Genomic DNA, 12,875 nt, shown 5'->3' with positions numbered 1-12,875 from the left:
CATTTGTCTGTTCACGAACTGCGCCCATCTCCTCCTGTGTCTGCACACAGCGTGGACGCATCCTTCCCATGATAGCAAGACTAACTGAAGAAATACACTATAAAAACAGACAGAAATGTAGACACACAACTTGCTACTATTCTGATGTGTCACTGATGGATGCTGATACCTTAATGAGCTGTGTAGTTGGCCACTCAGAAGAAATGAAAACTGCACAAAAGACTGCCTGAATTTACACTTACAAATTGCAAGATTAAATATCTTCAATAGAAAAACATGCACGGAATTTAAGAAATATTCTGCTGCTAAATATTGGATCCCTACCAAGAAATCTCATACAACTGGTCACCGCACTGGACTCTGTATGGCTCCACATTCCTGTCTGCTGTACCTTCCAGAACTTCATTGACACACTTCCTCTATGTCTTGCATAGGTTCATACTGCAAAAGACGGTTATTTAGGCTTTTGCATTCAGAGCATATTTGAATTTTCTTTTCTTTTCATTTTTTTCATTTGCAACTGTTAAAATTACACTTTTGTATAGATCTTGTTTCACTATCAAATTCTTTCTGATTAACAAATTCTGTGTGCCAAGTATGAAATAGTGTAGACCTGCCACAACTCAGAGCTGAATTACTGGGTGGGCACAGTCAGCATTGTATAAATAGACACACGACAATGCAAATTTACAAATCAGTTACTGAGATGTTTACATAGTTAAAACTTATAATTAGAAGTTGCAGGTTTACTGATATTGAGGTGCAACATCATGTTTCGTAAATAGAAATAAAATGTCTGACATAAATCCAGTTGTGACAAAAGTTGGTTTTCTGTATAAAATTTTACAAGACGTAATTTGTAAACAGTTATTTCCATAAAACCTTAATTTTTGTTATAATTACATAATTATTTTAATAACTAACGTTTGTACAACGTCTTGTGCAGAAGTAGTACGCTTTAGTTCAGTTGACTGTGCAATACATTATTGAACACAACTAAAATTACTATATCATATTGCAAGAATTTACAGGAGATTAATTTTCCTTAAAAATAGCTGCATTGTAAAAATCCAAATGATAATCTTTTAATTAATTATGAACTCATACAATAATAAATAAAGCAGTATGTAAAATGAGGGGAAGGCAAACATAGCAGAGTACCCCGGAACAGGTAAAAGAAAGTAGCATTTACACTAGCGTTCAAGCACTAAATGTATTTCTAGCAAAAGTACACACATTCACACAGTTCTTGAAAGCTAATGTGAATGCTTTTTTACATTAACATATTTCTGTGTTCTTCACATCAATTTTCTATGGGTAGGTGGTTGCCTTTATCTTATTTTACATGTTGCTCCATCCACGTATTCCCATTGTTGTTAAAAATTAAATAAAGAATTGTAAACTGTAGATATAATTCATTGCAGGTCTCACAGTTTTCGGTTAGCTCCTCCTTTTAACATTAGGGTTGACTGCTACACTAGTGTTTCATTACACTGTGCTATCTAATTCAACTGTAACCTCCTCATCGCCAGTTTTGTAATTCACAGTTTTGATCACTTTGTTGAATACACTGAAACACAAAATAAATGGCGTGTAATTCATAAGAATTCTGATCGTGTGATTCTGTCATGACAACAGATGAATCAGTTGCCAGCAGCAGAACTTGAGTTACAGTTGTGGAAATCACTTGTAGGCGAGGCTTAAATTAGTCACTTGCTGAATGGTATCATTGTTCTCTGAAGTAGAAGTAGATGGACAGTGCTGCACTTAGATCCCAAGGAGTCTCAGTCATAACACTGACAGTCGGATGAATAATCTGCGTAGCCTTGAGTCATCATCAGTACTTCAGTTAATTGTGATGATGGGTGCATGTATTTGCTAACAGAACTGGGACTGCACATGTGGCCACTTGGCTGTAAATCAGCCAGTGGATGGGCTCACTCGACCTGCCACTTGGAGATCCTGTGCTATTCCCCACTGACAGTGACCTCGCTGGACACAGTTGCAGAACAGAGTATTGATAGTAGGGCATTATCCATCGATACATCTAGTGGGATTGGAAGAATGTTATCGATTACAATTGCTTGAATTATAAACCCATTGAAAGGTACAGTAGAGTCCCGTTAATCTGATCTAATTGGAACAGGACCTTGTTCAGATTACCGTTTTGTTTGGATTAACAGGATGCATGGTGACGAGCTCCTAGAATGAAGTATACCAAGCAGATAAGTAGGTACACCATGGTAACAGATGGGAACAAGTGTGGGAACAGTGACTCACCCTCACTCCCTACCCTTGTTGTTGTGCATTGTTGAGACATTTGTAGCATCTGAGGTAAGTGCACTGCCAGTTGCTCGTAAAGCACTTGATTATGTTAGTTATCGATCGCTGGCACACATAACAGTTGTATCATATTCATTCAGGTGTAGTGGTGTACATATTTTCGTCATGAGTAAACAGAAACATACAACATTAACTGTCAAAGAAAAACTGAATGCTTTGAAGCACACAGACAATGGTGAGGATGTATCTAAACTGGCAACTGAACTGGGTGTTGGTAAAGCAACCATTTGTGATTGGAAGAAGAACCGAGTGAAGCTTGAACAGTCCTGTGCAACATCTTCAGGAAAAAGACTTGAAATTCTGCAGACTTTGAAACAGTCCCAGTACGATAAAGTGGATGAAACTCTTTTCCTTTGGTTTAGGCAGGAAAGAGAAAGGGGAACTCCTTTGAGCGGAGCACTGGTTCAGGAGAAGACTATTTACCTGAACAAGTTAATGAATTTTGATGAGTCTTTTAGTGCGAGTACGGGTTGGTTGGACAGATTCAGAAAATGTCACGGAATCCGTCAACTAAAATTACTGGAGAGAAGCTTTCTTCTGACTGTGATGCAATGAAAGAATACTTGGGTGAGTTTGAAAAAATGATAAGAGAGGGAAAGTATTCTCCCCAACAAATTTATAATGCTGACGAGACAGGCCTTAATTTTAGGACATTGCCAACAAAAAGCCCGGCATCAAAAGCAGAAGACCATGCTCCTGGTTTTAAAATGTGCAAAGATTATGTGACTTTATTAGGGTGCAGCAACACTGCTGGTAATCATAAGGCACCTTTAATGGTGATCGGCAAATCTGCTAGGCCCAGAGCTTTTAAAAACTGCAACATGAAGTCCTTGCCCATATATTATTGCAACCAGAAAAAAGCATGGATACATGGTAAGCTCTTCAAAGAATGATTTCACCACCGGTTTGTCCCCTCTGTTCAATGGTTTTCTAAGGAAAATCATTTGTATCCCCATACAATCATTTTGATTGATAACGTGCCATCTCATCCCAGCACTGAGGAATTACGTGATGGAGAAATTGTGGTGAAGTTTTTACCTCTGAATGTTACACCACTTCTACAGCTGATGGACCAGGGCATACTGCAAACATTAAAACTGATTTACAGAAAACAATTTTTAAGAACGCTGATATAAGATGATAGCATTCCTTTATTGGACAAAATAAAAAGACCAATGTGAAGGATGTTGCTTATTGGGCCACTGAGGCATGGCAGAATATTTCAGAAAATACTCTGAGAAAATCGTGGAGAAAACAGTGGACATCCTTGAATCTCAGGACAACCTAGTTGAAAATGAAAGAGGAAAATCTACTACAAATGATATAGGCAATCCCTGGATGTGAAGAAGCTAGTGAAGGAGATGTAGATGAGTGGATAGCAGGGGATGGGGCATGTGTGGAAAACTTTGCTGATGCTGATTTAGATGCTGCTGTGACTCAAGACCAGGAAGAAGTGGACTGCTGTGATGGAAGTGACAATGAGCCTGAAAGTGACAACGGAGAGCTGGTGCCAAACAGTGACACAGCAGAAGCCCTTGACCTCGCACTACATTATTTGGAGCAACAGCCCACTGCTACACCTGCTGATTTTATGTTTATGAGATGATAACACAACTATGCATCATATAACAGCCTGTTTTCGTTATGCCAAAAAACAATGACTGAGTTTTTGTCATCCAAAAAGTAGGGATAAAATGTCCTCATTATTTTAGTAAGTTTGACAGCTTTTCTTTCATTGTTATGCATTGTTTAAACCTAATATTTTCTTGCAAATTTTTCTAATACATGTTTACTGTACTGTGTAAATTAAAATAGTGTGGATGTACAGCAGTTTACCACACAGTTTTCCATACTTAGGCTAACATTTTTCATGTTTTGATTAACTGAACTTTCGGATTACCGGGGTTTGGATTAGTGAGACTCTGCTGTACTTTGTAAGTATGGAAATCACATTTTTAATGTATGAATTTCCCTATATTCTTTGTGTGCTATTCAGGATTATCTGATTTTGCATGTGAATGTAATGTAAGCAAAAAGGGATTAGCGAGACAGAAAGAAAATTGACAAGAATGAGCAAAGTATAACTTGAGAATGATAGTGTGAAAATTGTACACAGAAGCTAAACTATGGCTCTCAAAGCACACGAGGAAAGAATAAAATGTATAACAGAAATTCTTATGCGATAGAGACTATGATTCAAGAGTGACTGATATATCTCAATATTTTTCAACCTTGTTTGATACATATATGCATGATTTGTGAGCTGCTATTTCTCTATCTGAATCATCTTTCATCTTGACTGAACAGGTACTGCTGTTTCATAGTGTGCAATGGGCACAATATCTTGGCGATTACACATGTTGCCATTGTTAGGTGTGTTGACAAACTGAGTTCCAGGAGCGCTTGGGAAAGTCATACACATTCCCTGCCCTCCATCTTCCCGCCAGCCCATCCCTCTGTAGTCTGCTCCCAAGACTGCTTTGCCTTGAGCTGCTGGAATCTTGAGAACAATTCCCAGGAACTTTTTCAAGTACATTTGCAACTGGCCAGTCATTTTAACTTCAGGACCTGGGACTGGATTGGTGGTGTTACCTGGGTGGCAGCCAATTCCGCCCCTGGGAAGGCTACATGTTGTCAGACATTAAAATTTTTGTGTCTCATTGACAAACCATCACTGGAGGCTTCTTGTAATACTGTCTGAAGGATGATGACACTTGCAGGAAGATCAATGCTGACCCCACCAAGAATGTGGAGAAGATGATGATCACACTTCTCAAGGACTTGGGGTTACCAGAAGGGGTCATCAAGAAATTGTTACCAAAAGAGACTGTACTGCCCAGACCTTAAAGGCCGCCCAAGGTCCACAAAGATGGGGTGCTGTTATGCCACATTGTCAGCAACATTAGGACTCCAACATATTTGCTACCAAAATACGTGACAGAAATACTAAGCCCTTATGTGGGTAAATGCTTGCATCACATCCACAATTCTGTGGATTTAGTGAAACACCCCAATAACTTCAGACTGAAGGACTTGGATATCATGGCAAGCTTTGATGGTTTTTTATTCACAAGGGTGCCTTTGTGAGAATTACTACAACTTATTGGTCAGAAATTTAATGTGAAGAGTACTAACCTTTTGAGGCATGTCGTAAACTCCAAATATTTTCTGTTTAGTGGAAAGTACTATGAACAAACTGAGGAAGTCACAATGGGCAACTTGCTCTTACCGGTGGTTGCAAATTTGTATGTGGACCACTTCGGCGCAGCAGCCCTGACATCATCCAAACAGAAAGCAACTTGCTTTTTCTATTACTTGGATGACATGGTCATCATCTGGCCCCATGGAAGGGACAAACTCCTTGACTTACTTGTACATATGAACCAGATACATCTGAACATCAAATTTACTACGGAGACTGAAGAAGAATGAAGACTGCCAGTCCTGTCCTGAACTTCATGATGAACAGAAGAGCTGATTGCAGCAAGTGTGTATCAGAAAAAAAGACACACTGACCTATATTTGCACGCAGACAGCTGCCACCACCCTATCCAGAGGGATGCAAAACACTAATACCCAGATGCAGACTGTCTGTACAAGAAATGGGAACACATCAGAATTGTTTTCTAAAAATTGGTTACTCAGAATGGAAGATTAAGTGTGCTCTTGATCCCACCACTACGCTACAACCTGTGGAGATGGGATAAATTATGGAGGAACAGGTAGCTACAGACTTTATTGCTTTTGGGAAACGCCGGGCACATATTGAAAAAAGATCAAGTAAGAACTGTCTTTTGCTCACCCAGTAAAACATGGGCGTTATTGAGGAGCATCAAAGATAAACTCAGTTTATAGGAGGCTCAGGTATATCAGATACCACCCCAATGTGGAACGACATATGTCGGACAACCACTGCTTACTATTGAATATCAGTGCAGAGAACACCAGCAGTGCTTTCGACTAATGGATCCCGACAAGTCATCGGTCCAAGAGCACTGTTTGTCAGAGAATCATGTAACGGAATATGAATTTACCAGGATTTTAGCACAGACTTGAGATTGCTGGGACAGTGTCGTTAAAGACGCCATTGAAATTCACACTAAGGACAATTGTATCAACTGAGACTGTGACTATAATCTCAGCAAGGCTTGGGAACCAGCACAGGGTTTAATTAAGATGATGCTTAGCAAATACAGTGATCTGACAGTCAGGGCAGACAAGAGTAACTACGACGACACTACAGATGCTGACACGCCGCCTCCACTGATGACGATGTGCGCCCTTGAGTGTGGACTGCAGAGGGAGCAGCTCACAAGGGAAGGGTACCTAAGTTTGCTGTGTGCCCCCAGAATCTCAGTTCGTCAGCGCACCTGCTGATGGTATCATGTCTGATCACCGATATATTGTGCCTGCTGGACACTGTGAACCAGCAGGGCCCACACGGTCTGTTTGGTCAATAAACACAATGGGAGAAACTGAAGCATAATGTCTTTCATCTTTTTATAATCTTTCCTCTTCCATTATTTCTTTGTTCCTGTACTAACTGAAAAACATATAGAAAGGCTCAAGATTCAGCTGTGAGTCTATCAGTGTTTCAGTTTGGAAACAGTTCTATCCTACTTGCTTCTTTGCACAAAATTATTATTATTTTGTGTCTGATTGTTTTGAGTTGGTCTCACTTGCAAATTTTAAATACCAATTCAGTATTAAGGTTAACTCTTCAGTATTTTGTCATTAAATAATACACTATGTTGAAAGTAGTTAATTTTTGTCTGTAATGTTATAGGCTTCTGGAGGATGGCCAAATCAAAGACCTAGGTGCAGTTGTGGTAGATGAGCTGCATTTAGTAGGGGATCCTTTTCGTGGTTATTTACTAGAATTGCTGCTCACAAAAATCCAATATATGAATACGCGGTATGTATTTTTGCTTGCACTTGTGGTTTCATTTGTTAATGACGTAGTTAAAGCATTTTTAATTAGAAAATATTATGCAGTTTTTGGGTTACTTGTGAAACTATGCTAATGTATCAACAATTCATGGACTACAGCAAAGTGACAAAGGCTTGTCTACATTGGATCATAAACATATATAGAATTAGGGACTTGTTTGTTGTCTACTATCTAATCAAATAACTTTATAACAAACTTTTGTTGTTGAAATAACAACTAGAATGAGTTATGGATTATATTAAAGTATTCTAGTATTTGATCAATATGTTGAAGCTCAAAAAATAAATAAGAAACAAAAAACTTTAAAATTAGGAGACAAAATTGCTGGACTGTACTTTCATGGACACATTAAAAGTAAAAAGGAAACAAAAGCCATACTGAGATTTAGAAACTGTTAGTTCTTTCCTCTGGGAGAAAAGAGTGATATTTTAGGAATGTGGGAAAGACAATGCAAGTCACCAATTTTTTTTAAATGTCAATTTTGGCAGTACTTTGAATTTAATCATCTGCCTGGTCATTCTGTCTATTTGTAATTTTAGAGTTTTCTCAACTGAATTTTTTGTTTAAAGCAGTGAAATTTGTACAGGTATACAGAAGGTGCAGTTGTTGAACTACTTTTTGTGGTGGTATTAATGATGGTTGTTTACCTCGCTGATCATTTTATGCTTTACTTATATTATCAGATCACTGAATACAGTTTTGTCAATATGGAACAGTTTTTATACCACAACAATGCAGTTTCAAATAAACAGCAAATATTTATTTATCTTTTATTTTGTTTAATTCTACTTCTGCCAAACAGTGAAAAGGGTGTATCTATTCAGATTGTTGGAATGTCAGCTACCTTGCCAAACCTTGACCTCTTAGCTAAATGGCTTAAAGCAGGTCTGTACAGAACAGATTTTCGACCTGTCCCTTTACAGGAGTTTCTCAAAGTGGAATCACTTATATATGATAAAACTCTGAAGGTTCATAGAGTGCTGCAGCCTGAAGTGATAATACAGGTAAATAACATATTAAATACAATATTGATCTTTTTAAAGTTTTTCACATTTTTACATTTGTATTTTATTTTTTGAATAGGACGACAGTGATCATGTCATCTACCTCTGCCTAGAAACTTTACTTGCAGGGCATTCTGTCCTAATATTTTGCCCAACTAAAAACTGGTGTGAAAGTCTGGCTCAACATATTGCAAAGGAATTCCAGACTCTTGGTAAGTAAACCTATGTTACACATTATTTACTATTTAATAACTTGAGCTTCAACTAGTAATCATTGTTCACTATGTTTTCTTTGAAACATTCCATTGGAAAGCTGTGTTTACACTGTAACCTTTGGCCATCTTCGCCCTATGAGTTGTTTGATGGTAGGTTTGTTTGTAATTAGGAAACTATAGAGTAAAGTGTGGAATTGATGTTACGGGTTTGAAAGTTACATATCTTCTGAATCAGTACTGCATATAATGTGTAAATGTGTTCTTGTTAAAAAGGCTATTATGAACACTGTAACTTTCATTGTTTTGTCATAATAATTATCCTAATATTTCATTAATTATTAGATCATAATTTTAATTTATTATTATTATTATTATTATTATTATTATTATTATTATTATTAACTTTATTTGTCATTAAACTCTAATTTTGACCACAAAATATTTATTTTCTTTCTTTCTTTTGCATTTTACCATTTCACAATTGTCAAAGGAAGTAAATGTAAAAGTAGAAGCACACAATGAGACGTTTATCTGCACCACAAACTGAGTACGGCAGAACTTGCACCTACCAGAGCATTGTGAACACAAAGTATCATGTCCAGTTTATGGTTACTAAGCTTAAGTACAAACTGGTTCATATGGGCCCATAAAGAAAACAGGCACCACCAGAGGGCACTGAGATATAATAAATGATATTGTTGTGAAAGGAATATATGTTTGTCGTATTTACAAAAAATTACAAGTGTATATTTTACAATCATATGTAAGCACACTTATGTATATGCCAATCACTTTATTGGCCCCGTTGGACCACATGAGTCATTACATGTTCTGTTTTACATTGAATGTTGTACTGTTCAGTTCTTGTGATCCAGCCAATGCTGCTTCATTCTTTCCGATCATAATTCTCTTAACTTTTCTGAGATCTCCATAGTTCTTCTAAGTGTCATTTCCTCTGAAAATTTGTGGTTCACAAGAAGAGATTAACTTCAACTTTGTTCTGTGCATCTGATATCTGGACTCCGACTGCTTTACGATATTTCTGAATTTCTTGGATCCATTGACATCTTGTCTTCTTTCTAAGAACTACAGCCTGCAAGAGAGAGACTGGAATCCTGTTTACAGTGAAACAGACTTAAATAAAAAACTATAACACATTTTTAAATGAATTAAAGCTTTTCCCAAAAAATAATTAGAAACAGCCATGTAACGACTGACAAGAAGACATGGCTCAGTGCATGAATAGAAACATCCTGCAGAACAAACAGGATGCTATCTAATTCCCTCAAAACTTGTAATGATCCAAAGAAACAGCAGCACTACAAACTTTATTGTAGCATTCTAAAGAACGTAATAAATCAATCTAAGAGCTTGTGCATAAAATCTGAAATTGATAGATCAGAAAATGAAATAAAACCAATTTGCAATGTGATAAAGAGGGAAACTGGCAGAAAAATAGGAAACATGGCACAGATAGAAATTGAACAAGGTGACAACATTATAAAGAAACCTGAAATAGTTGCAGAAATATTGAACAAACATTTTTCGATGGAATTAGAGAAGGCTGGCAGTAAAGGATCTGTGGACAAGTTGCGTAAATGACTAAGTCATTAAAAGTAAAAAGTCTGTTGACATGGTCAGTATTTCTAGTAAAATATTGAAGTATTGTTATTAGTGTTTAGTCCCTTCTTATGCAACATTGTCAATGCCCCTCTCCAAGAAGGAATTGTCTCTGACAGAATAAAACTTGCTGAAGTGATACCTGTCTTTTTTTTTTTTTAAGTGATAAAAATAATGTCACAAATTGCTGCTCAATCTCCATTTTAACTATTTTTTCAAAAATTCTAAGTCATGCCCAGATCAATTGTTGATTGTCTCAGCTGCCAGAATATCCTCAACTGTAGTCAGTTTGGATTTTGTGATGGTTTTTGTACTGAACTAGCAATATCCTCTTTTAACAATCAGTTCTAGAAGCCATAAACAAACAAAAAGAAGAAGTTTCCACTAGGTATTTTTTGTGTTCTCTTGAAAGCTTTTGGTTGTTTACACCATCAACTTCTGTTGCTAAATACAGAATTTTGTGGTTTAGGTGGTACTGTTGGTTTGTGGCTTCAGTCATACCTAAAGGATAGAAAGCAGGCTGTAATGCTGAATGGCTCATCCAGAGAATCTACTTCATTTGAATGAGGCATCTTAAATTGCAGTGTGCCACAAGGCTCTGTTTTGAGTCCACTATTATTTCTTATTTTCATTAATGACCTCACTCTTTATTTTGATACTGTTGTGATAGTGCCACGACATTTAACAGTGCCGCCACGACAGTACGCACAAACGGCGATAGAGGCGCTCCGCAAATCAGACGAGCGCGGGAGCGCCACCTAGCTACGAACGGCACCGGCCGCATGTCACGGCACAGCAGTCGAATACGAGAGACTGAGTTGTAATCATGTGATCAGTTATTGTTTCTAAGAGAGAGTGTGAAAATCCACGCAATTATTGTGATTAAAGGTTATAACACTTTTTGGCGACGAGGTCGGGATATTTTCACCGCGTTGTGGATTTGCGTGTTCGTGACGGGGCAGACATGGAACAGCTTATGCAAGCGCTCATTGAACAACAAACACAGCTGACGGCAGCGATTCAGGCGTTGTCGACGTCGCTTACTCATCGTCTGTCTTCCTCTTCTCCGCCTCCATTCCCTCCTTACGACGAGGCCGCTGAAGACTGGGAGAATTATGAGAAGCGTTTGCGGCAACACTTCTTGGCTTTCGGCGTTGTCGACGCTCCTATGTGTAAGTCGTTATTTCTATCTTGGATTTCCCCTCGGGTCTATCAGCTGCTATCTCAGTTAGCCCCTCTGCGGGAACCAGCCTCCCTGTCCTTCCAAGAAATGTGTGACTTATTGTCTGCCTATTATCGAACAAACACCCACGTCGTTGCCGCCCGCGTGGCGTTCTACCGGTGTCGTAAACAGCCCCATCAATCTTACCGGGCTTGGGCGGCGGAACTACATGGCCTGAGTAGGAAATGTCAGTTTGTCACGGACACTCATCACGAGTCTTATGCGGATTCAATGGTTAGGGATGCTATTCTACGGCTTGCTCCTGATAAAGAAGTTCGGCAACGTGCCCTACAACTGCCAAACCCGTCGTTGTCGGAAGTTCTAAGCATCGCTCAATCCTTTGAAGTGTCTCACGCTGCTGGCGCGCAAATAGACGCGTGGTGTGATGTAGGCGCTGTACAGTCAACTCTCGACAAGGACAATTTGCCTGTTGCACAGGAGAACGAAGATGTGGCGGCGGTTCACTCGCGTAAACAACGTCGCGTTGGGCCGCAACGCTCGCAGCGAAACCAGCAACCACAGAAGCCGGTTCGTTCCGCGCTTCCTTCTTGCCCCCGTTGTTTCGTACAGCACGACAGGGCAGCGTGTCCAAAACGTTGGGCCACGTGTAATTCATGTAGGAAAAAAGGCCACATTGCTTCTGTGTGTCAGTCCCATAAAGCTCCTGTCGACGAGGACGAGGCGTCGGACATGGATGTTCACTGTGTGCTTTCTCAAACAAATAAGTTGTTTGTTACTGTTCGTGTTCTGAATAAAGACATCCGCATGCAAGTGGACACTGGCTCTGCAGTAACTCTCATTAATTCCCGCACGTATTTGGCGTTGGGCTCCCCTCCTTTGTCTCCAGTTACGCGCAATCTGAGGACTTATAATCAGCAGAAAATTCCTATCATGGGCCAGTTTGATGCTTCCACTGCCTACAAGTCTGTTGTTCGGCCCCTCACGTTTTATGTGGTGGATCATGCGGGCACTGAAAACCTGTTCGGTTATGATGCTTTCCAGTTGTTTGGATTCTCCATTGATGATGATGTGCACCTCATATCTGAGGACATTCCGTATCAACAGCTTGATGGATTGTGTTGTGAATTTTCGTCCGTGTTCTCTGCTGGTCTGGGTTGTGCCACGGATTTTGCAGCCCACATTACTCTTAAACCTACGGCTCGCCCTAAGTTTTTCCGGGCACGCCCTATTCCAGTGGCGTTGCGTGCACCTGTCAAGGCTGAGCTAGACAGGTTAACAGCTTCAGGGATTCTCCTTCCGGTTACCTCCAGCGAATGGGCATCGCCGATCGTGGTGGTTTCTAAACCAAACGGGAGTCTGCGATTGTGTGGTGACTTTAAAGCCACTGTCAACGCTCAGAGCGTCATTGACACTTATCCTCTTCCTCGTCCTGAGGAGTTGTTTACCAAGCTCGCTGGGGGCCAGTTCTTTTCCAAACTTGACTTATCGGAGGCGTACCATCAGTTGCCGTTGGACGCTCCTTCCAAGGAATTTCTCGTTATCAACACTCCTTGTGGGTT

At 39.4% G+C, this 12,875-nt stretch overlaps 1 protein-coding gene across 3 annotated transcripts in view; it reads left to right on the top strand.

The window, feature by feature from the left end:
• Positions 1–12,875, top strand: part of LOC126336904 (DNA polymerase theta-like) — a 303,016-nt gene that overhangs the window by 85,569 nt on the left and 204,572 nt on the right. For all 3 annotated transcript variants that reach the window (XM_050001035.1, XM_050001043.1, XM_050001052.1), the window contains exons 5-7: positions 7,130–7,258; positions 8,097–8,298; positions 8,378–8,510. In XM_050001035.1, coding sequence (XP_049856992.1) covers positions 7,130–7,258; positions 8,097–8,298; positions 8,378–8,510 — 464 coding nt within the window. The remainder of the gene's footprint in view (positions 1–7,129; positions 7,259–8,096; positions 8,299–8,377; positions 8,511–12,875) is intronic.

This window comes from Schistocerca gregaria, chromosome 1, assembly GCF_023897955.1.
Source record: "Schistocerca gregaria isolate iqSchGreg1 chromosome 1, iqSchGreg1.2, whole genome shotgun sequence".
NCBI lineage: Eukaryota > Metazoa > Arthropoda > Insecta > Orthoptera > Acrididae > Schistocerca > Schistocerca gregaria.
Note: the sequence above shows the minus strand (reverse complement) of the source record. Positions and strands in the feature narration are given on the sequence as shown.